Source organism: Schistocerca serialis, chromosome 6, assembly GCF_023864345.2.
Source record: "Schistocerca serialis cubense isolate TAMUIC-IGC-003099 chromosome 6, iqSchSeri2.2, whole genome shotgun sequence".
Lineage (NCBI taxonomy): Eukaryota > Metazoa > Arthropoda > Insecta > Orthoptera > Acrididae > Schistocerca > Schistocerca serialis.
Genome location: NC_064643.1, coordinates 391,567,354 through 391,591,334, shown reverse-complemented (window position 1 = coordinate 391,591,334; position 23,981 = coordinate 391,567,354). Strand labels below are relative to the sequence as shown.

The 23,981-nt window shown below is 41.0% G+C and overlaps 1 protein-coding gene across 2 annotated transcripts in view; it reads left to right on the top strand.

The window, feature by feature from the left end:
- LOC126484184 (ATP-dependent RNA helicase DHX30-like) overlaps positions 1-23,981 on the top strand; it is a 317,910-nt gene that overhangs the window by 27,546 nt on the left and 266,383 nt on the right. For both annotated transcript variants that reach the window (XM_050107597.1, XM_050107596.1), the window contains exon 2: positions 3,553-3,697. In XM_050107597.1, coding sequence (XP_049963554.1) covers positions 3,553-3,697 — 145 coding nt within the window. The remainder of the gene's footprint in view (positions 1-3,552; positions 3,698-23,981) is intronic.

Below are 23,981 nucleotides of genomic sequence, written 5' to 3'. Positions count from 1 at the left end.
AAACAGTGCATAACATTAATGGCATATCGTAATGCAAATGGGAGTCATAAACTACCACTTACGGTTATTGGAAAGTACCAACACCCATGTTGTTTTCAACACACTGACATAAATACTCTACAGTGCAGTATTGCACTCAGAAAAAAGTGTGGATGGACAGACAAATATTCTATCAGTGGTTCCATGAAACGTTTGAACCAGCAGTGAGAAAACAGCTTAAGAAGAAAAAGCTTCCACTGAAAGCTATCCTTATAACTGACAATGCTCCCAGTCATCCTTCAGACATTTCTCTAAAGTAAACATCATTATCGACATTCACTTCTCGTCTCCTTGTGGAACGAAAATGAAAATGACTCTATCGAGACTATGCTAAAGGCATGGAAAGAAATTAACAAACGTGATGTTGTTTCCCAAGCAGCTGAAGCAGGGGATAAAGGGAAGAGTGCTACCATAATGAAGAGCTAGAGGAAATTGTAGTCATCCACTGATGCCGAGTTGGATCCAGTAGTGAGTGACAGCGACAAGCCAGTCAATTCAGAATTATCAATTACTTTTTACACTGACATGTTCCACAACCTTCCAGGAGGAGAAGAAATTGATGATGAAGTTGTTACTAAGTGGCTGAATGAGGAAAACTGTAATACGGACCAAACTTTAACAGGTGAAGAAATAATCAAAAGGGTGCAAGAAAGTAATGATGAAAGTGATGAAGAATAGGACACAGGAGGAGAGCGAGAAGATTTCTCTCACTGCTGGTGCTGAAGCTGCCGAGGTCTTCCTGGAGTACATTATGCAACAACCAGATACATGCAGTACCAATCTAATGCTTGTAAAGCGGTTGTGTGATAAAGCATGCCACCATCACATATCATCATTGCGACAGTTAAAAATTAGGGACATGTTTCATAGTGAGTGATAAGATGTATAATTACATACAGTATGTTGTACACTCAAGGACTAAGTTTTCTTTGAAAATTAATGTATTTATGGATTTAATAAAGTATAACCTCTGTTTTAAAACTGTATCCTTCGATTTAATAAAGCACAGTACACTATATCCCCTATGTTTTCAAAATAAATAAAAAACAAAATAAATGAACAAAATAAATTTCAGACAATCAATAATCTGGCACCCAGATGTGCCAGGAATGGCTGGATTAGCGAGAGTCTAGTGTACTAGAGTGATAGGTTATTGAGGACACCAGTGGAAGAGCAACAGGGTGTGATCATCTTTCAGTGATGTGCTTTTTTGTGGTAAGCCTTTAAGATGATAGCAACCGGTCACGGTGCATGCCATCCATAAAAATTATCACACGATGCAAATACATAGGGATTTTCAACTTTTTGATATCCTAATCCCATTTTGCTGATATGTTCGTATCGTGTAATCATTTTTATGGATGGCATGTGCTGGCCAGTTTCTATAATCTGAAGATACATAACTCAGGTGAAAAGTGTGATTGAAATTTGTAAATAATAGCCATTGCAGTCAAGACTCTGTTTTTTCTCTTTTCCCTGATTATTTTGATGAAACCATTTCAACGGAATTTGCTATATACATGACTCATTTGTGTTTGAGAATAAGAGATTATACTGCAAGGGTGAATATCACAGATAAATTTAACATGCTCTCTGGTATCATATTGTGTAAAATAGCAGAGATTCAGACTTGTGTGCAATATGTGTATGGAGACGAAGCTGTGGTTAAAAAACTAGTTGTTAAATACAAATTCCACTACTTCCTTAAACACTCAATGTGCTGAATTTGAGACAAGAAACCAAAATGGATCTCAAGAAACTGGAATGCTACAGATAAACTTAATAGAAAACTTTTTCCTTATTATGCAAGACAAAATACAGAGAGCTCAAGTAACATTTTCTTATACCATTATCAGTGACAATGTAATGCATGTAAAGGTTTCTGTTGCTGAGCTTTTGTGTAAAATTGCAGCTAATCTAAAGCTAGAGCATTCATGCCTCAACAAATCGACAATTTGTTCACATGACTATACTTTCAAGCCGGCCGGAGTGGCCGAGCGGTTCTAGGCGCTACAGTCTGGAACCGCGAGATCGTGACGGTCGCAGGTTCGAATCCTGCCTCGGGCATGGATGTGTGCGATGTCCTTAGGTTAGTTAGGTTTAAGTAGTTCTAAGTTCTAGGGGACTGATGACCTGAGAAGTTAAGTCCCATAGTGCTCAGAGCCATTTGAACCATTTTGTACTTTCAAATTTAAAAATGAGTACGCCTTATACTATGTGTGTTCCCTGTAGAAAATATTCAAAGTGACTGTGGGCCACATTTCATGATAAAGATCTATTGTAAACTTTGGGTGGCACAATAAAGAGAAAGGTGTGGAACTATGTGAAACTCTGAAAATGGCGTGTTGGCTGTGCCAAAGATTTTTAAGAACATGTGAAAACTCAGATTCAAACAATAACCATGTTTGTACAGATGACCCTAAATAAGACTTGGATTAATGTCAAACCCATTGGAACAACGCCAAACTCTGAAATGACCAAATTTTCGATTATAACTGAGGATCCAACCATTCAAAGACTGGTGCGTATTTAGAGGTGTATACTGATTCTTTTGAGGAGTCAAACGCTGCAGATACATACTGGCGCAACATGAATGTTGATTTGATAAGCCATAGATTGTCACTATAGAAATTTTAAGTGGGAAATTCTTAAAACAGAAACCTTACAGCATCTGCAAAAGTGGCACTGAAAATGGATAAATGAAAGTGATATATTTCTTAAACATTAAAACTGTGTGCTGGCCTGGGTATATAATGTAGGACCTTTGTGTTTTGGGTAAAGGTCTGAGGTTTGAATCCCACTCCAGCACACAGTTTTAATGTGCTAGGGAGTTTTAAATCAGTGCACATTCTGCTGCAGAGTGGAAATTCAGTCTGGAAGCTAAGGCATTGTTTTTTAAACCCATTTCACAACACAAGAATGTATTCACACCAGATGAAAGTGGCAGAATTTCTAGAATCTGTAAAATTGTGTATGGTTCAAGGTACTTTCTGTATCCCACATGGAACTTTTAATTTCTGGTTTAAATGAAATTAAAAAAAAATTATTTCATGAGTTATCTTTAATCCTCCACAATCATCTGTCTGAATGCATTATTTATCATTTAGAAGAAGAGATGTTAGTCTACTGAATAATTAACTTCATGGACTGTTCCGTTCAGCACTTGGAATGGCTAATGTAGTGCTAGTGTAGACTTGTACATCTACAGTAGGTCTTTGTTTTACTGTTTTCTTCTTCTTCCTCCTCCTCCTCCTCCTCCTCCTCCTCCTCTTGTTATTATTATAGAACGAAAAATTACAAAACATACAAATATTTATTATTGTATAGTATTATAATTACTTGCATATTCAGTCTTCACAAATGTGAATGCAAAATTTACTTAAGGCTGAAAATAATGTTGACAAAATAATAAATTACAGTGGAATGCAGCTGTGTTGTAATCACAGTTATGTCCACAGTTGTTTTATTTATTTGTGAATTTTACTGGTGGTTAATAAAAGTTTCTATTTCCAGATCAAGTGCCCAAGAGTGTTCTAAATAATATTTCTGCCAAGATAAAGTCACGTTTGAATGTAGAAATGAATCCACAATACAAGGATAATTTGGTGTCTAATGTTTGGGAGTCATCTTTAACTATTAACTGGCCAGACTTGATACAGTAGGTAGTAGTTTTACTCATCATGTTATTATTCAAATAAAATAACTTTGTGATTGACAGACTGCAGTCGCAGGGATCAGTGTTAATGGCGTGCAGCCAGCCGTGATGGACTAGGCTCTGTTTATACCCGTGTGCTCCTCAATAAAGATTTATCGCTTGGCAGTTGTAGCATATTATTTGACTCACTGAAATGTCAATCACAGAGTTATTTTATTCTAATTATTACTGGCAAAATATTTTGAAATTAATGTGCATTACAATAATTTTAAGTTTTTATTACTGCTAAAAGTGTATTTTAGTGGCAAAACTATTCATGTGGAAATTTACATTCCTTTTTGACTAGCTTTTGGGGCTTCCAATGTTGCTACAAAAAGTAAAATAATTTTGAAAAATTGCCATCTTGCCTGTTGCCTTTCTCCAAATCAGTCAAAGTGGTTTTGAACAGTGCTGTCTGTACTAGTAGATAGCAAAGAATGGACCATGAAAATAAGTGAGCTTGTGTGAACAGTCAATACATTATCATCACTGCTGCCATTTCTAAATTCATTGCTGCACAGTGTTACAGACAAACACTGCAACCTGCCCTAAAATGTGGTACTTCGGTTCAATAGAATGAGTATTTTTGTCAGACGTTATGATAGAACTGATTTCAGTCACATTGTAATGGTACAGACTGCTGCATTCTCATTGTCAGGACCAACTGTGCTGAAGTTTGTTGCATATGTACAGAACATTTGTTATCTTGGAAAAAATCAGATTTTCTGACAGTAATCCACACTGCATTTGAAAGATATTTTGATCATGTTACTCACAATTGCAAAGATTTCAGTTTGATTACATCACGGTCAGACAGATTCTGAAATCAGATACTGGATCACAAGGCATACCCAGGAGCAGTATAGACTTTGATCACAATGCAGTATTGATGAAGAGTACGCTGAAGTTTGAGATTAGTCAGGAAGCATAAATACATAAAGAAGTGGGAGGCAGAAGTACTAAGAAATGATGAGATACTCTTGAAGTTCTCTAGATACAGCTATAAGGAATTACCCAGTAGGCGGTACAGTTGAAGAAGAATGGATGTCTCTAAAAAGGGCAGTCACAGAAGTTTGAAAGAAAAACGTAGGTACAAAGAAGGTAACTGTGAAGGAACCATGGGTAATAGAAGAAATACTTCAGTTGATCGATGAAAGAAGGAAGTACAAAAATGTTCCGGGAAATTCAGGAATACAGAAATGTCTCTGAGGAATGAAATAAATAGGAAGTGCAGGGAAGCTAAGACGAAATGGCTGCAGGAAAAATGTGAAGAAATTGAAAAGGAAATGATTGTAGGAAGGACTGACTCAGCGTATAGGAAAGTCAAAATAACCTTTGGTGAAATTAAAAGCAAGGGTGGTTACGTTAAGAGTGCAATGGGAATTCCACTGTTAAGAGCAGAAGAGAGAGAGGGTAGGCGGAAAGAGTATATTGAAGGTCTCTATGAGGGGATTTGTCTGATGTGATAGAAGAAGAAACAAGAGTTGATTTACAAGAGATAGGGCATCCAGCATCTGAATAAGAATTCAAGAGAGCTTTGGAGGACTCAAGATCAAATAAGGCAGAAGGGATAGATAACATTCCATCAGAATTTCTAAAATTATTGGAAGAAGTGGCAACAAATAGACTGTTCACATTGGTGTGTAGAATGTATAAGTCTGGTGACATTCCATCTGACTTTCTGAAAAATATAATCCACTTAATTCCTAAGATTGCAAGAGCTGACAGCTCATGCATCAAAGTTGCTGACAAGAGTAATACACAGAAGAATGGAAAAGAAAATTTAGGATGTGTTTGGTGACAATCAGTTTGGCCCTAGGAAAGGTAAACGCACCGGAGAGGCAATACTGACATTGTGGTTGATAATGGAAGAAAGAACTAAAGAAAAATCAAGACACCTTCATAGGGTCTGTTGACCTGGAAAAGCATTTGCCAGTGTAAAATGGTGCAAGATGTTCGTAATTCTGAGAAAAATATGGGTAAGCTGTAGGGAGAGATTGGTACTGTACAGTGTGTGAAGAGCCAAGAGGGAATAATAAGAGTGGACAATCAAGGACTAAGCGCCTGGATTAAAAAGGATGTAAGACAGGGATGTGGTCTTTCTCCCCTTCTCTTCAATCTCTACATTGAAGAAGCAATGTTGGAAATAAAAGAAAGGTTCAGGAGTGGGATTAAAATTTAAGGTGAAAAGATATCAATGATATGATTCACTGATGACATTTTTATCCTAAGTGGAAGTGAAGAAGAATTACAGGATGTGCTGAACAGAATGAACAGTCTAATGAGTACAGAATATGGATTGAGAGTAAATCAAAAATGGACAAAAGTAATGAGAAGGAGCAGAAAAGAGACAGTGAGAAACTTAACATCGGCATGAATAGTCATGAAGCAGGTGAAGTTAAGGAATTCTGCTACCTATGCAGCAAAATAACCAATGCCAGATGGAGCAAGGAGGACATCAAAAGCAAAATAGCACTGGCAAAAAAGGCATTTCTGGCCACGAGAAATCTACTAGTACCAAATGTAGGCCTTAATTTAAGGAAGAAATTTCTGAAAATGTATGTTTATAGCACAACATTGGAAGATAGTGAAATATGGACTGTGGGAAAATGGGAACAGAAGAGAATCGAAGCATTTGAGATGTGGTGCTACAGACGAATGTTGAAAATTAGGTGGACTGATAATGTAAGGAATGGGGAAGTTCTGCGCAGAATCGGAGAGGAAAGGAATATGTGGAAAACGCTAACAATGAGAAGGGACAGGATGGTAGGACATCTGTTAAGACATCAGGGAATGACTTCCATGGTACTAGAGGTAGCAATAGAGGGCAAAAACTGTAGAGTAAGTTGGAGATTGGGATACGTCCAGCAAATAATTGAGAATGTAGGTAGCAAGCATTACTCTGAGATGAAGAGGTTGGCACTGGAGACGAATTCATGGAGGACAATATTATGGAAGTGGAAGAGGATGTAGATGAAGATGAAACGGGAGATACGATAATGTGTGAAGAGTTTGACAGAGCACTGAAAGACCTGAGTCGAAACAAGGCCCCTGGAGTAGACAACATTCCATTGGAACTACTGACAGCCTTGGGAGAGCCAGTCCTGACAAAACTCTACCATCTGGTGAGCAAGATGTATGAGACAGGCGAAATACCCACAGACTTCAAGAAGAATATAATAATTCCAATCCCAAAGAAAGCAGGTGTTGACAGATGTGAAAATTACCGAACTATCAGCTTAATAAGTCATGGCTGCAAAATACTAATGCAAATTCTTTACAGACAAATGGAATAACTAGTAGAAACCGACCTCTGGGAAGATCAGTTTGGATTCCGTAGAAATATTGGAACACGTGAGGCAATACTGACCCTACGACTTATCTTAGAAGCTAGATTAAGGAAAGGCAAACCTACGTTTCTAGCATTTGTAGACTTAGAGAAAGCTTTTGGCAATGTTGGCTGGAATACTCTGTTTCAAATTCTGAAGGTGGCAGGGGTAAAATACAGGGAGCGAAAGGCTATCTACAATTTGTACAGAAACCAGATGGCAGTTACAAAAATCGAGGGGCATGAAAGGTAAGCAGTGGTTGGGAAGGGAGTGGGACAGGGTTGTAGCCTATCCCTGATGTTATTCAATCTGTATATTGAGCAAGCCCTGAAGAAAACAAAAGAAAAATTCGGAGTAGGAATTAAAATCCATGGAGAAGAAATAAAAGCTTTGAGGTTCGCTGATGACAATGTAATTTTGTCAGGCGGCGAAGGGCTTGGAAGAGCAGTTGAACGGAATGGATAGTGTCTTGAAAGGAGGATATAAGATGAACATCAACAAAAGCAAAACGAGGATTATGGAATGTAGTCGAGTTAACTTGGGTGATGTTGAGGGTATTAGATTAGGGAATGAGACACTTAAAGTAGTAAAGGAGTTTTGCTATTGGGGGAGCTAAATAACTGATGATGGTCAAAGTAGAGGATATAAAATGTAGACTGGCAATGGGAAGGAAAGCGTTTCTGAAGAAGAGAAATTTGTTAACATCGAGTATTGATTTAAGTGTCAGGAAGTCGTTTCTGAAAGTATTTGTGTGGAGTGTAGCCATGTATGGAAGTGAAACATGGACGATAAATAGTTTGGACAAGAAGAGAATAGAAGCTTTTGAAATGTGGTGTTACAGAAGAATGCTGAAGCTGGATGGGTAAATCGACTGACTAATGAGGAGGTACTGAATAGAATGGGTGAGATGAGGAATTTGTGGCACAGAGTGTCTATAAGAAGGGATCGGTTGGTAGGACATGTTGTGAGGCATCAAGGGATCACCAATTTAGTATTGGAGGGCAGCGTGGAAGGTAAAAATCATAGAGGAAGACCAAGAGATGAATACACTAAGTAGATTCAGAAGGATGTAGGTTGCAGTAGGTACTGGGAGACGGAGAGGCTTGCACAGGATAGAGTAGCATGGAGAGCTGCATCAAACCAGTCTCAGGACTGAAGACCACAACAACAACAACAACGCCTTAATTTTTGTGGGCAGAAAATGCTCCTGGCGTTATATTTCAGAAAAATTCTACTGGTTTTTGGCAGTTATTGGTCTGGCACCTGGCAAAAAACCACCTTCTGTGCTTCTTCTTGTACTTCTGCTGACTCCTACAGTGGAGAAACTGCGCACAGTGTCTTCTGAATATTCCTGGAAGAATATCCGTGTCTATGGAGCACGGACAGCAGGTGTTCGATCTGCATTGTCAAGTTGTCTGAAAGTGAGAGAGTTCATGCCTGCTGAACCAGAGTCCTGAGTACACTGTTCTGCACTGGATGGTGACAGTTACTGCCTTGTAAGTACAGTTCATTGTGAGTTGATTTTCAGTAAATTCTATGATCAAAAGTGCCGTCTGTCACCCTCTGGACACAAACATCTAAGAATGGGAGTTATCCATCCTTCTCCATTTCCACTGTGAATTTCAAGTTAGGGTGGAGTGAGTTCATGTCCCAGGAAAACGAGGAGCTTTTCCCTGCTGTGGAGCCAAATAACAAAAGTGTCATTCATGTATCTGTTGAAGCATTTCAGTTGATTCGGGGCCAATACAATGCCTCATCTTCAAAACTCTCCATAAAGACGTTTGTCACCACTGATGAGAGTAGGCTGACCATTGCCACCCTTTCTGTTTTCTCATAGAATTCACCCCAAATAGGAAGTGTGTTGAAGTTAAAATGCGGCTGAACAAGTCCAGGAGTGCTCCATTCAACTTTTCTCCAATTAATTTTAGGAATTCATTCAGTGGCACTTTGGTGAACAAGGAAACTGTTGTTGATGCTAACCACAATGTCAGAATCAGTGATGTGTGGTTGCTTCAGATGCTGTAGGAAATCTTCAGAGTTGCAAATGTAATGTGCACATTTGCCCACATGTCTTGAGAGCATCTTCTTAAAGTGCTGAGGGGTGGGGTAGGTGACTGTGCCAGTGTTCTGCACTTTTGGCTTATAGGAACCCCTTCTTTGTTAACATCAGACCATCCATAAAGACCCATCGACACACAACTATCTGTCTGCATCGATATCTGCACGAATGTCTCCTCATGCAGTAGATCACTGCAAATGTAGTCTGTTCACACAACACAACTTCCAGTCTACTGCTTGCACACTATCTGTCAGTAACTTCAAAGTTTTTAATTTATTCAGAAATCGAGGAAATTATGTTATGGTCTGTGTTCACACCACTTGTGTTGTGAAAAACAAAAAGCTAAGAAAATGCCAAAACAGAAAGACAGATAAAAATGGTTTAAACAGAGGCTACTTAGCAAAGGCAGCCCTCAAACATAAATTTACTTCACAAGTTGAGGATGAACTTGATATCTGATGTAATTAGACACTTGAATGAGGGGATCAACTTCTCCACTTGAGCAGCTTATGGTGACATTCAGGTTCATGAAAATAGGAGCTACTAGGATTGCCAGTGCAATTTCAAAACAAACATTAAGTGAAATAATAAACGTGAGCTATTTATGCTGTCCTGAATGATAATTTTCTGAAGGCAAGTAAATTACTTACAGTAGGCATACCTAAATTCTGACAAGTTACAGATCATATATTTGTAATTTTAGACATGTTTGAGACACATTGTATTTTTAGAAGTTATATATGTGGCCAATGAGCTATAGTTCTGTTTGTTTCCCAAGTTGAGATTTTTAAACCCCTGCCAGAAGTCTAACAGCAACTTTTGCACCAGAATATGAAATACCTTTTGATCTCTTGAAAGGGATTCACCGTGCAACTAGAAAGTTTCACTTGTGTGTAGTATTGTGGTAGTGAATTCTACAGTTCACCTCTAAATTACTGTTGTTAGGAACCACATATTATATTTGGAAGTAAAAGAAGTGTAATGATAATAACTGTCTCGAAGGCACCTTTCCAAGATCTTCCATCATCAGCTTAATACAATATTCTGACCACACTGTTCTTTAGAACAAATAGGGCCTTTTTTTCTTCTTTTTTTCCTAAGCTGTCACAACTTACATTAGATTATAACATAGGACAGTACTGAGTGAAAGTACGCTAGCAATCTTCTGGCACCATATCGAATAGCAAAGCTCTTTGCAATAAACAGTCCACAATGAATTGTTTTTAATTATGTAGTGTTTACCCATTTCCCAAAGGGTCAATGGCTCATAATTTCTCTGTTAAAGAATTATAAGCAGTTGCCTTTTTATCCTTATTGCTGACATCCTGTTTTTAATTTTCCACAAACATGTATGACCCCTATATGTTTTGATAAATTTGGCAGTGAAATATCTAGAACAGTGACCTGTATCTGTAATTTCAATATTCACTCTGCACACACAGACTGAACAAGCAGCTGACCCATCACATTTTAGTACCAGATCTGCAGAAATCTCTTGTCCGCATGCTCCAACGTGTCTACACAAATGTGATTTGGATCCGCAGATTTGAGCGGTTTCACTCAAACGTCTAGGTTTGCACAAATCTCCTGTTCACATGGTGATCTGTCTGCACAGATGTGATGTGCAAAGACAGATTGTTGCATGTAAATAGGCCTTAAAGCCTGGATGGTACTGGAACTTTTGGCCTCAGCTGCTTTGTAACTTTTTCCGGTACGCTGGTTTCCTTCACAAAGCCGCTGGTCTGCCTGTCCACCTTGTTGGTGGGGTCCCTTTATATTGGTCTGTATGCTGGGCCATCTAGAAGTTGTTTAACTTTGCTGTCATCGTCTGCTTTCTGTAGGATGATGGTAGCATTCCTCTTATGTGCTGATAATGCCACAATGATGTCATTTTCTTGGAGGTGTCTGAGAGCCAGCCTCTCATCACTTATTATGATAAATTTAGGCAGCTTGATCTTTGTGAGAACTTTTTTAACATCGTGCAGCCCCGTCAGCAACTGTGATAATTAAACATAAAACACGTCAGCCTCAGTTGCAAATAGAAACCAATCTTTACCCAGGTTTCATCCAAAATAATTTGGTCTTCTTCAGAAGCTATTGACACTAAACTATTGCATGCCGAAGTTTGGCCATGTCAAGTACAGAACTATAGCACCGTAGTACCCAGTCATAAATCTACATTACTTAGCTGAAGAGAAACAGCAGGCTCCACTGCGAGGATGAGGTTGGTAGGCCATGAGAGCTGCGCCGGAACTAATCGCAGCGAGCAGCTATGTACTGAGCACCACTGATGATGGGCATGTGCACGTGGAAATATAGATGCTTAACAGTAGCTACCTTTATGTTAGGAATTAGATTAATATAAGCATTAAAACTGTTAATGGCATAATATGTAACCAAACTTACTTCTGAGGAGAACGAGAACCCTGTAAATGGATTCGGAGCCCGTAAGAAAGACTAGCCATTACTCTGCAAAATTATTCCTCAAATTTGAATACATTAGTATTTGACTAAAGAAAGTGGAGTTGGGCATCGTCGACTGCAAAGGAAACGTAACATCTGGGCCGGTGAAGCAAAGTCTTCAGTAGAATACTAAATGTATTCAAATTTGAAGTATAATTTTGCCTAGTAATAGCTAGTCTTTCTTACAGGCTCCGAATTCTTTTATAGGGTTCTCGTTCTACTCAGAAGTAAGTTCGGTTACATATTATGCCATTAATAGTTTTAATGCTTATATTAATCCAATTCCTTATGTAAAGGTAGCTACTGTTAAGCATCTGTATTTCCACGTGCGCATGCCCATCATCAGTGGTGCTTGGTACATAGCTGATTGGTGCGATTAGTTCCGGCGCAGCTCTCGCAGCCTATAGACCTCATCCGCGCAGTGGGGCCTGCTGATTATCTTCAGCTAAGTAATATAGATTAATGACTGGGTACTACGGTGCTATAGTTTTATACTTGACATGGCCGGACTTTGGCATGCAATAGTTTAGTGTCAATTGCTTCTGAAGAAGGCCAAATTATTTTGGCTGAAACCTACGTAAAGATTGGTTTCTATTTGCAACTGAGGCTGATGTGTTAGATACTTTGTGAGAACCCCTCATGTCTCTCATCAGACTTCTTCGGCTTCACTTGGAGGTAATTTGAGAGCACCCTGCTCAACCATCTGGTATTGGATTGCACAGAAGTTTACTGCCCGCTGGAGCAAATAGACATTGATGGATGACAGAACAGTGTCACTGCAGCAGTGCACCCACCTAGGGAGTTGCCACTGGTCTTGTCATGTGAATAAACAGGCCAATAGTGCCCCTTGCGGCCGGCATAAATACCGACAAACCTTTACTACTCAGTCAGTCATGTACTTCATCTAACAGTATTTGTTACCATCTCCACCGTACTACTGACAACTGATCGATGACTTCACTTTTGGTTTTCCTCTTTGGTCTCAATTTGGATCATGTCTTGTACTAGACATGTTGACAGAGTCTTGTTGAAAGTTTATTAGACTTCGTAGCTGCATAGGCTGCTATTGACTTGCTTTTGTTGTGTCTGTCAGCCTGTTGCCCGACTCCCGCATGGGTTTGAGTACCATATGCAGGCAGTTTTCCCACCTTATCATCGTTTATCTCCAATTTTTCTGACATATGCGCTAGTATCCAGCTACCCGCAGACACAGCAATTGGTGACAAGGAAAAAGGAAATTATTTCATAGCATGGAAGCGAAATTGGTTGGTCTGCTTGAGCAACTGCTACAGCTGATGTACCAGCAGCAGATACAGAAGGACTTGTTACAAAAGTCACTTCATCTCTTGGCAGACAAACTTAATGTGCAGGAGGCCACTGTGCCCCAGGTCCTTGCATCCCCCCCCCCCCCCCCTTCCCCCTGCCCTGCACTTGACACTACATTCCATCCTCCGTTGTTTCTTCCTTTCAGTGATGCTACGGAGGACTGGGATACATATTTTTATCAACTGAAGCAACATTTCACAGCATTTAAAGTCGTGGATGATTCATTGCTTTTCTCCTCTGAAAATTGGCTCTTCTGTCTGACCCTGTCACCCCCTCCTTTCAGGAGATATGTTTTCTGCTGATTATTTTTCACAGTGGTGCCATGTGGTTGCCTCCAGGGTAGAATTTCATCAATATCATAAACAACAGTGGCAGTGATACCGCTCATGGGCCACTGACTTGCAAAGACTCAGCTAAAAATGTGATTTTTCTTGTGCCAATCAAGGCTGTAAGGTTTCCTACACTGACTCCTTGATTCATGATGGGTTGGTTCAACTGGTGCCTGACCTAGAGGTTCACACACTAGTGTTGAAAATCAATAACCTGTTTTAGGATATCTTGCACATCCCTCATTTGCAGAAGTAGCTAGCAAACGACCATGTCAAGGTCACAAGTGACATCAGTTCATATGGCATCACATGTGCCACCTCAATGTCATAAACAAAGGACCACCATCCTGTTGCAGCAACGTTGTGATTGGTGTATCCAATGTCTCTCTTATTTCTGAGCCTTCAGTTGCCCCTCAGCAATGGTTACAGGGGCCACTCCCTTCATGCCCACAGTGTTTTTCTGCTCACTTCTGAGCACTTTGCAGGTCGCTGGGGGTCCTGTACACGCTGTGGCAAGGAGGGGCACCTCCACTCAGTATGTCACAGTTGCATGACCAGCCCCACGCGGCACTGTGACCAAATCGGGATACAATACACACACTGCAGACAGTATTCCTCCAAGGTGATCCCTTCATGCAGAAATGGTTTCTCATGCTTCACATGTCTCACAGAGACATTAGTTTTCAGGACTGGGCCATTGTTGAAGGGCAACTCGAGGCTCAGAAGTCAGAGACATCGGATAGACAAATCACAACGTTGCTGCAACCTGGTGGTGGTCCTATGCTTATGACATTGAGGTGGCACATGCGATGCCATATGAACTGATGTCACTCATTGATCAGTCAATTAACTATCTTATGTCTGACTGGGTTCACCTGATTTGTCTGTGCCCTCACTCAATTTGGTGGCCTATAGAGACAGTGCAATTTCTCTTCATGGGCAGTTCTTGATTGCGGCAACTTACAAATATATTACTCGATGTTTAACCTTCTTTGTCGTCAACCGTCCGTTGGCTACCATCTTTTTTGCCATCCAATGACTTCAAGGAGTTGAGATTTTCTATCTTGGAGTCTTTCCACTGTGGTCCCTTTTCAGGAACTGGACAACTCTGCATGGCATTTTCGCCTGTCTTTCAACCGGATTTGGGGTGTATTTCAGATTTTTCAGGCACACATCATCCTTCCGCCAATGCCATGTCTTGTTTTTACCACATCAGACCAATTCTGGTGGCCTTACAGGCTGCTGTGAAGCAGGAACTTTCTCATCTGCAGGCAGCTAGTGTTGTTGAACCTGTCAAATCTAGTGATGGGGCCCTGCCCCTAGTCATCATTCCAAAGCCGAATGGGTTTTTACACTTGTCTGGGGATTTGAAGACAACCATCAATGCTCAGTGGCAGATGGAAACCTATCCTATTCCCGGGCAAGCTGATCTCTCACCAAATTGGCTGGAATGGGTGGTGCCAAACTATTTATTGAGGTAGACCATTTGGGGTGATATAAGTGTAAGTGATTTCCCTTTGGCATTTTCTCAGCCCCTGCAATATTCCAGCGATTTCTGGACTAGTTGATACGGCATATTGTGGCTTGGGTCAATTACTTGGATGATGATATTGTCACAAGATCTTCTTGCCAGAAGCATCTGGAAAACATCTGTACCCTGTACACGAGGCTGTGGGATGCGGGCCTGCATTGTTGTTGAGAATGGTGCAGATTTTTTCAGCCAGGAGTGGAGTACTTGGAGTATTGTCTCTCTAAAGAGGGAATCCAACCTACTAATCGGAACATTGCCACCATCACTTCTTTACCTCGCCCAATGAACTTACCTGAATTAAAAGCATTTTTGGGCAAGCTCATCTAATATGCTGAATTCTCACCCCAGGTGGCCCACATGCCATAACCTGTTAATCAGTTGCTTAAAAAGGGTGTGCCTTATACCTGGAACCATGCCTGTGACCAGGCTTTTGTCAAATTGAAAACCATGCTGACATCTGCAACCTGCCTCATGCCCTTTCCTCCCAATCGCCATTGGTTGTGGCAGCTGATGCATCCATCTGCAGAATCGGAGTGTCTTGACACACAGGAATGGGGATGGTTCCAAATGGCCTATAATATATGCATCCAAGACCCTGACCCAAGCATAGCGCTACTATTACCAGATCGAAAAGGAGCCCTTGCTAGTAGTGTTCAGTCAAGTCTTGAACCTGATTTTGACCAACAGGAGGTCCTCTGCTTGTACATCGATGCTGAACGACAATATTTTTGAGCAGTTTTCCCCTTATGGTCACATGTGTAGCTGTCATGACATGCCAGGATCCCACCCTACAATAGGTCCTTAGCTATGTAATCCATGGCTGTCCTCATTATGTTGCTCATCGGTTGACGACAGAACTCCGACCTTGGAAACAGCTTTTTTGCCAACTCTTAGTTGTGGATGTTGTGCATCCGTCTCAGTACCCAATAGGATGACATCACATGATTATTCCAGGAGTATTTCTTCATAAGGTATTGAGTTTGCTCCACTGGGGTCATTGTGGGATGTTACCCATGAAGATGCTAGCTCACCGCCATGTGTACTGGCCCAGGAACAACAGTGACAGAGATGGTCCGTAGTTGTGAAGCATGCACCTGGCACTAGGCACTATTCCCTCAGTCCTTTGCCCCCTAGCGTACTCCCCACCTTCCTTGGGATTGCATCCATCTCAATTTTACAGGCCCATTTTTGGGGTCTATGTGGTTTGTTCATTGTCATTGCTGATTTGGAGTACTGCCATATCGTATGCATGGTATCCACCTTAGCCAAGGATGCCATTATTGCCTTGGCCCAAGTTTTGGCAGTTAAAGGGTTGCCTCTCACATTGGTTTCTGATAATAGCCCACAATTCATGGCCTCTGCCTTCAAGAACTTATGTGCTGCCAATGGTATTAAACGCATCTGTAGCCCTCCATTCACTGTCCCTTCAGTGGTGAAGCTGTACACCTGATCCAAACTTTTAAGCCGTAGATGAATAAGCTATTGAATCCTTCATCACCACAGTGGCCCTAACATTGTTTTTGAGCATTTATTGCGCCACATCGACTAAGAATCGTAATCCCGCAGAGCTCTTCCGTGGTTACCAGCCTCAGACCTTGCTTCATCTGTTGACACCATCACCGTTGGAATCGTGCTTGTGTCCCTCCCAGTGTGACAGCCTTGGCTCAACAGTGTTGGCACGCTCCTACAGGAGTGCTGAGGCCTGGACGCCAGCATCGGTAGTATCCACCCACGGGTGACAAGTTAAGTCGATCAAAATGCGGAAGGGGCTAGTGCGTTGCCACCACAACCAACTTTGGCCTCGGACACAAGCACCCCTCCACAGCCTCTTCTTCCACTGCATTCTGGTGCCAGTGTGACACAACTGCCAGAACCCTGGGTGGCTACTGCAGATGTCCCATTGTTGCGATGGCCATCCCCTCTGGCTCCCTGTGGGTCAGTGACTCTCCCTGAAATGTCTATGTCCAACATAGTTCCAGTGGACACTAGCGACCGCACTTCCTCCTTGCAGCCTACAGTCGATTAGACTGCAGTTTTGCCTATACCTTTGTTGCACCTTCCACAGCACCGTCTGAGCTATTTATGCTCATATGCACCGGTTTCAGGCAGGAGGGATCTAGTATTGGGCATTGGGCTGTTGAATGCCCACTGGAGCAAATGGACTCGATGAACGATAGAGGACGGTGTTGCCGCACCACTGCACTTGTCTAGTGAGTGCACCATTGTCTCACCACATGAATACGTTGACCAATAGTGTCCCTTGCAGTTGGCGTAAACACCACTGCATCTCAACCACTCAATCAGCTGTGTACTTCTCCTAATGGCATTCATTACTGTCTCCTCCATCCTACTGACTATTCGTTGATGACTTTGATTTGGTATTGGTTTTTCTCTTTGATCTCAATTTGGATTATGTCTCATCCTTGACCTGTTGACAATGTTTTGTTATTTGAAAGTTTGCTTCACTATGTTGTTGCATAGATTGCATTGACTTGTTCTTGTTGTGTCGGGTTCACCGTTCGCTCAGCCCTGTCGCTCGACTCTGCCATGGATCTGAGTCATGTTCGGAGGTGGTCTTCCCACCTTGCGTCCTCATAGTTTCTCTCCCTTTTTTCTGATATGTGCACCATTATCCAGCTACCTATAGACACAGAAAACTGCACTGTTGGCTGCTTTGGAGTTTGTGCTGTTTAAGCCTTGCAAGTACTGGACTAATGTCCTCTTCTAGGCATCTTGGCATGGAAGTGAGAGAACTGAGTATCCTCCCTTTTCTTTGTCACTGTGTATCCAACTTTCTGATATTCAGATCTATTTCCTCCTCCTTGTAGAGTCTTCCGATGTAGATTTTCATGCTTTCCTTATGAGACAGTGTAGTCTTAAAAAATATCCTAGACTTATTCAGGCTCATTTTAACTTCAACATACTTCCTGTATGGGGTCAGTTCAGTGAACAGAAGGGGGTGGCAATGGGCAGCCCACTCATACTGGTGGTAGTGAACCTATTTATAGAGATATTGGAAGATTAGGCACTTGCCTCAGCACCAGATCAACTGAATTGTTTCTTCAGATACATGTCTGACACCTTCAAAACACAGACCCATGGCAGGGAAAAGCTCCATGCTTTCTTGGAACACCTGAACTCACACCACCCTAATATGAAATTTGCAATGGAAGTGGAGAAGAATGGCTAATTCCCATTCTTATATGCTCCTCAGAGGAATGCAGATGCCACTTTGTCATGGTCTTTGCCAAAAACTTACTCTGATTTGTATATACAAGGCAGTAGCTGCCACCATCCAATGCAGAACAACAGTGTCCTCAAAACTCTGGTTCATTGGGCACAAACACTTTTGGATCCAGACAACTTGATAACAGAGGTGGAAAACCTGCCTCCTGTGTTCTACAGAAACAAATGTTCCTCCAGAGAGATTTAGAAGACACTGCAGTAATAAATGATTTTTACATTACTGAAGTAATGTAAAAAGAGGAGCAAAGAAGGTTGCTTTTTTGCCACGTGCCAGACTATCTCCCAAAATCATCAGAAATCTTATCAGATATAACTTCTGTTAGGAAGTGTAAAGGATTATGTGGACCTACAGAAATTGGGCATTTACCACACACCTTGCCAGTGTGGTATGTCCTATATCAGACCACGAGGACTTCCATAATCAATTGTAAGGAGCGCATGTTGCACACCAGACTCAGAGGAGCTTCAAAGTCAGCTATAGTGGAACATTGTTTGGAACTAAATCATTTGAAGGATGCTATGATGTCAAGATTCTGACAAAGACACCCAAATACATCGAAATAAAGATCACACAGGATTTTTATCGACTGTGACACAGGGTAGCAGCTTAGCTCCTCCTGGAATCGAGCACTTTATCTCTGAAAGATGCAACAAAGGCATCATCCAAAGTCCAGGAAAATAACTTTGGAAATGGTGATGGAGAAAATAACCCAGCACAACCAATTCAGGGTGCACAGACAGTGGTATTTTCATAGCAAGTCAAGTACCTGAGTGTGGTAATGTTGAGAACAAATTACAGTTTGAACACAAGTAGCCAGAAAATAATCAGACAGCCACTCCTGGCAGATGTGCATCTGGGACAGAGTGGTTGGCTACAGTAATAAATAGTACAGTCCACAGGAAATCTTAAAAGGTGGCAATCAGAAGATTCATTGCCCAATACAACTTGGAGGTGGAACAATGTCAAATGACAAAATATTTAACTGACAACAATTGAAAAGTACAAGCACAGCAGTTGGAACTGATACGACTAGAAAATACTATGGTTTCTTCTAGTGAAAGACGTGTACGTCTTACGGAGTACTTGGTGTGGTGCAGACCAATGACGGAGCACCTAAGCACGTAACCCCTTGTAGACATAAATACTGGACTCGTCCCACACTGGACTTGGCCTCAGGGAGCACCTGATGAAGACTGCAAGCTAAGCGATCAAAATGTCATGTAAGTACGATGTGGATTACTGGCGGAAAACTCGACGTTCCAAGATGACAACACCTTGCTGGGAATACCAGAAGATCTACAAAATGTTTAAGGAAAATCCCAATAATGGCAAATTTATGAAAGCAATTGGGGCTACACAGTAGACGATTGTCATTCTGGGAGATTTTAGAGAAACAAGAAGGGAAAAGTTGAATTAGAGCAGGGTAACTCGTACCACACCATGGCTTTCTGTAAAGTAGTCGTGTCCTAAATGAAGCTTAGAGAAATAGGGAGGATGCAAAACAGGTTTCTACTTCATAAGCTGAATCATTTATTGAAATATCTGCATCAAATTACACTTTGATGTGCATGGTGCAGCAAAACATTTCTCAGTTGTGCTGCTGGAGAATTTAATCGGGATATAATCTCTCCCTTAAATTATTCATAAAATCAAAAGCAGACTTTTGCTTAAGAAGAAAGAAGGCTTTTGTCAGTAATTAATGGTCAATAAAACCATCTCACTAGCATCTACAAGTGGAGAAGACAAGTAATTGGGCATATTCTGAAATTAATAATCTGCTAATAATTAAGAGCATGAGACGTGTCTAATGAAATACCACTACTTTGTACCAGTAGCAGAAAGATGCAAGGGACTTAAAATTACTTGAGGAATTATTTGCTCAACTGTTGGCTCAGTAAACTTTCCTGATGTAATAATTGGTTGTATTCATGTTGGGTCTCCGGCCGGAACATATTGTCGTGTGGACACACTATTTCGATGGTCCACCTGGCTGCCATCTTCAAGTGAGTAGGCCGTCACACTAACTTGCCGGAACCGAAATCAAACACACCACAACAGCACTTTCATACACTGACCGTGGATCCACACCACGCATGCGTGAACATAACTGCCCTCTAGCACAAGGCAGAACAGCGCACGAGTGGTGAAAGCTTGGGGAAATGATAAATTGCTATCAAACACTATTGACAGGTTTTAAATACCGAAACAAGTACCGTTGTTTCATAATGTCAAACAGAACTGGGTTATAACTCTTACTTAAAGCATACCCCCTTATCTCTGTTTATAATGTTGTCAGATAGCCGGATTTCAGTGGCTTCTTTCACTACACAATCGTTATACTGCGATGCAAGGACAACCACTTGTCTCATTGTGCAACATTTTATGTCCTTCAGCAAGACAATGTTCCACCACTGTAGATTTTTCTAGCTGAAATAAACGCTTGCGGCAATGTTGCTCCATGCAGTGATCCTGGATTGTACGAATTGTTTGTCCAGTGTAGTTTTTCCCACAATGGCAGGAAATCTTGTAGACCCCAGGCTTTATCAAACCCAACTCATCCTTCACCAAGCTCATCAGAGCTCTGGTTTTAGCAGGTGTATAGAATACACTATTAATACCAAATTTCTTTAAAATTCTTCCTATTTTTTGAAGATATGCTTCCCGCAATAGGTAGGATTGCTCGTACCTTCTGTTGGTTCTCGCGAAGGTCCAACATGTAGAGTACGATGGACCTGTCGTCAGTATAACCGTTCTGCCTTACACAACTTTTAGATGATCCAGTTCGTGTGTCAAAACTATCTGCTTCTGAGATGGTGTAAGCTCTTTTTATGGATGTATGTAGGATCCCATTGTGTTGGTATGGTGGTTGACAACTTGATGCATGAAGATATCAGTCTGTATGTGAGGACTTAAGATAAATACTATGTCATAATGTCCCGTCATCCCTCCTGTAGACCAAGACATCTAAAAATGGAAGTTTTCTGTCCTTTACAACTTCCAATGTGAACTTAATATTGGGATGCAGACAGTTAAAATGATCTAGGAAATGGTCCAGAGCATCCCTCCCATGTGCCCATACAATAAACATATTGTTGACCTATCTCCAGAAACAAGTTGGTTTTAAGAATGCCATCTTCAGTGCCATGTCCTGAAAATCTTCCATAAACAAATTGGTGACTATGGGGGATAATGGACTCTCCAAGTCATTCCGTCAGTTTGTTCAAAGTATTTGTCATTAAATAAATACGTGGTGACAAAGCTTAATTGTTTCTTTGTCCAATTTTTCACCAGTGAACTGCAAAGAATCTTCAAGAGGAACACAACATAAAAATTAACAAGAAAATCCTTGGAAATGAGACACAAAGACTTCAAACTCTGAATAAAAACCCGATAATTGGAAATATGGTGTTTGCGTTTTTCAGCATGGGGATTGAGAATGGATGCTAAATGCTTGGCTAGGTTGTAAGTAGGAGTGCCCAAATTGCTAACAATAGACCGAAGAGGAACTCCTTGCTTGTGTACCTGAGCCAAACCGTATACTCTTGGTGGGACTGCAGCACCAGATCTAAGTTTCTTAGGAACATCGTCAGATAACGAACCCTTCTTCAATAATGAAAGTGTCTTGCATTTTATACATTCAGTTCGATCATTCTGCAAGCTTTGGTATACCGAGTGTGCAAGCAAAATATATATTTTACCCACATAATCATCCCGCAAGAGAAGAACTGTTACATTGCCATTGTCTGCTGGTAGAATTACTAAATCCTGGTCTTCTCTGATAGACCAGATTGTGGTTCTTTCAAGCGAGAATATCTTACGTCGCAGGGATGGCACCCGACTCAACATATGGGAGACCTCATGCCTAAGCTTATCAGCCAGATTGTCAGGAAACTTGGACACCCCTTGTCCAGTGGCAGAAATGAATTCCGTAATGGGAACATTCTTTTGTGTAGGAGCAAAATTCAACCCCTTTTCCAATACTGCCAGCTTAGCATCGTCCAGTTGTTTAGTTGTGAGGTTGGTCCCAACATGTCAATGAGTGTCATCATCCGTTAGTGTAGACTGAGAAGAAAGCTGTTGAAACTTCAAAGATTGCCTATAGACGGCGTTTGCAAGGACCCACTTTGATATTGCTGGAAACGATAAATTGATATCAAATGATACTGACAGCTTTTGATTACCTAAACAAGGACCATTGTTTCACAGTGCCTAACAGATCAGTTAGGACTTAGGGTTTTAAACCAACCCCTTACCCAACAAGTTCAGGGTACTGTTTTTCAGTGAAACTGAGCCAGTGGGACTCAATTTTTAACTGTTTCTAGGAAGCCTGCTTTGTCCCATGTTGAGAGAACACAAATGTAAAAGGATAGGTGTCTATTAATCGTCATCACTTTAAATGTATGGTGAATAATGTGTCTCGTAGGCACCAAAAGATAGGAAGGCACACCAGTGCACTCAGTGTTTATGCATGGGGTCTCGATCAACATTTTCAAGATGCACTTCTGACAGCCATTGAGGGAACAGGATGCAACCAACTACAGTGTGTGGCACACTTTGGAACAAACGATGCCTGTCGTCTGGGCTCCGAAGTCATTCTCAGATTATTCCAGTGACTGGCAGATTAGCTTGAGAAGACCAGCTTTGTGCACGGAGTTTCAACAAAACTCACAATTTGCAACATTGCCCTGAGAACTGATCATGGCCCTTTGGTTATGAGTTGAGTAAAAGGACTGAACCAGAGACTTTGGAAGTTCTGGGACAAGCAAGGCTGCGACTTCCTGGATTTATGCCGTAGGGTTGTTAAATGGGTCAGGTGTGCACTACACATAAGAGGCTGCTAATATGCTAGCTGACTGTGTGTGACCTTCACCCAAGGGTTTTTTAAATTTGGCAATTCTCTGTCTAATCCAGACACTTACAGCAGTATGAAACCAATAAGTACCAGTGTAAAATTGTAAGAAATGCCTCCCATGAATGAGGTTATTAAAATCGTTTGGGTGAGACTCAGTATCAGGAATGAGCATAAAATAATTGGATCCTTCTGTCGCACACCAGACTCATCTCCTGATGTAAGTAAAAACTTCAGAGAAAACCTCACTTCACTTGTACACAAGTTCCACAGTCATATTCTAATCATTGGTGGAGACTTTAATCATCCAACAATTAATTGGGAAAAATTAGTTTTGTTAGTGGTGAGCGTCATAAGATATCCTGTGAAACTATACTAAATGCCTTGTCTGAGAACTGCCTAGAACAGGTAGTTAGGAACCCCACATTCAAGATGGAAATACATTGTATCTAATAGCAACAAATAGACCTGACCTCTTTGAGGATGCCCACATTGAATCTAGTATCAGTGACCACGAAGTGGTTGTGGCACCTATGATTACCAAAGTATAAAGGACAAGTAAAACAATCAGAAAGATATATGTTCAGTAAACTAGATACAAAGTCAGTTGCATCATATCTGAATGGGGGACTTGACACTTTCAGCACAGGGCTGGATCACGTAGAGGAACTATGGCTCAAGTTTAAAAGCATGGTTGACCATGGACTGGTTAGATATCTACCTAGTAGAACAGTTCATAATGGGAGGGAACCTCTGTGGTATACAATTACTGTAAAGAAACTTCTAAAGAAACAGAGATTACTTAATAATAGGTGTAAAACATCGCTAGGGCTATAGATAGAGAGATGACAAATGAAACGTGTTTGGCTGTCGAGAGAGCAATGCGTGATGCTTTCAATGATTACCATAGCAGACTATTGTCAAATGATCTTACACATAACCCAAAGAAATTCTGGTCACATGGAAAACTGTTAGGGCCACCAAAGTTTGTGCCCAATCCCTAGTGTGCGAGACAGGGGCTGAAAGTGAGGAAACCAAAGCAAAAGGTGAAATGCTCAACTCAGTTTTCAAATTTTCCTTTACAAAGTAAATCCCAGGTGAAGTGCCCCAACATA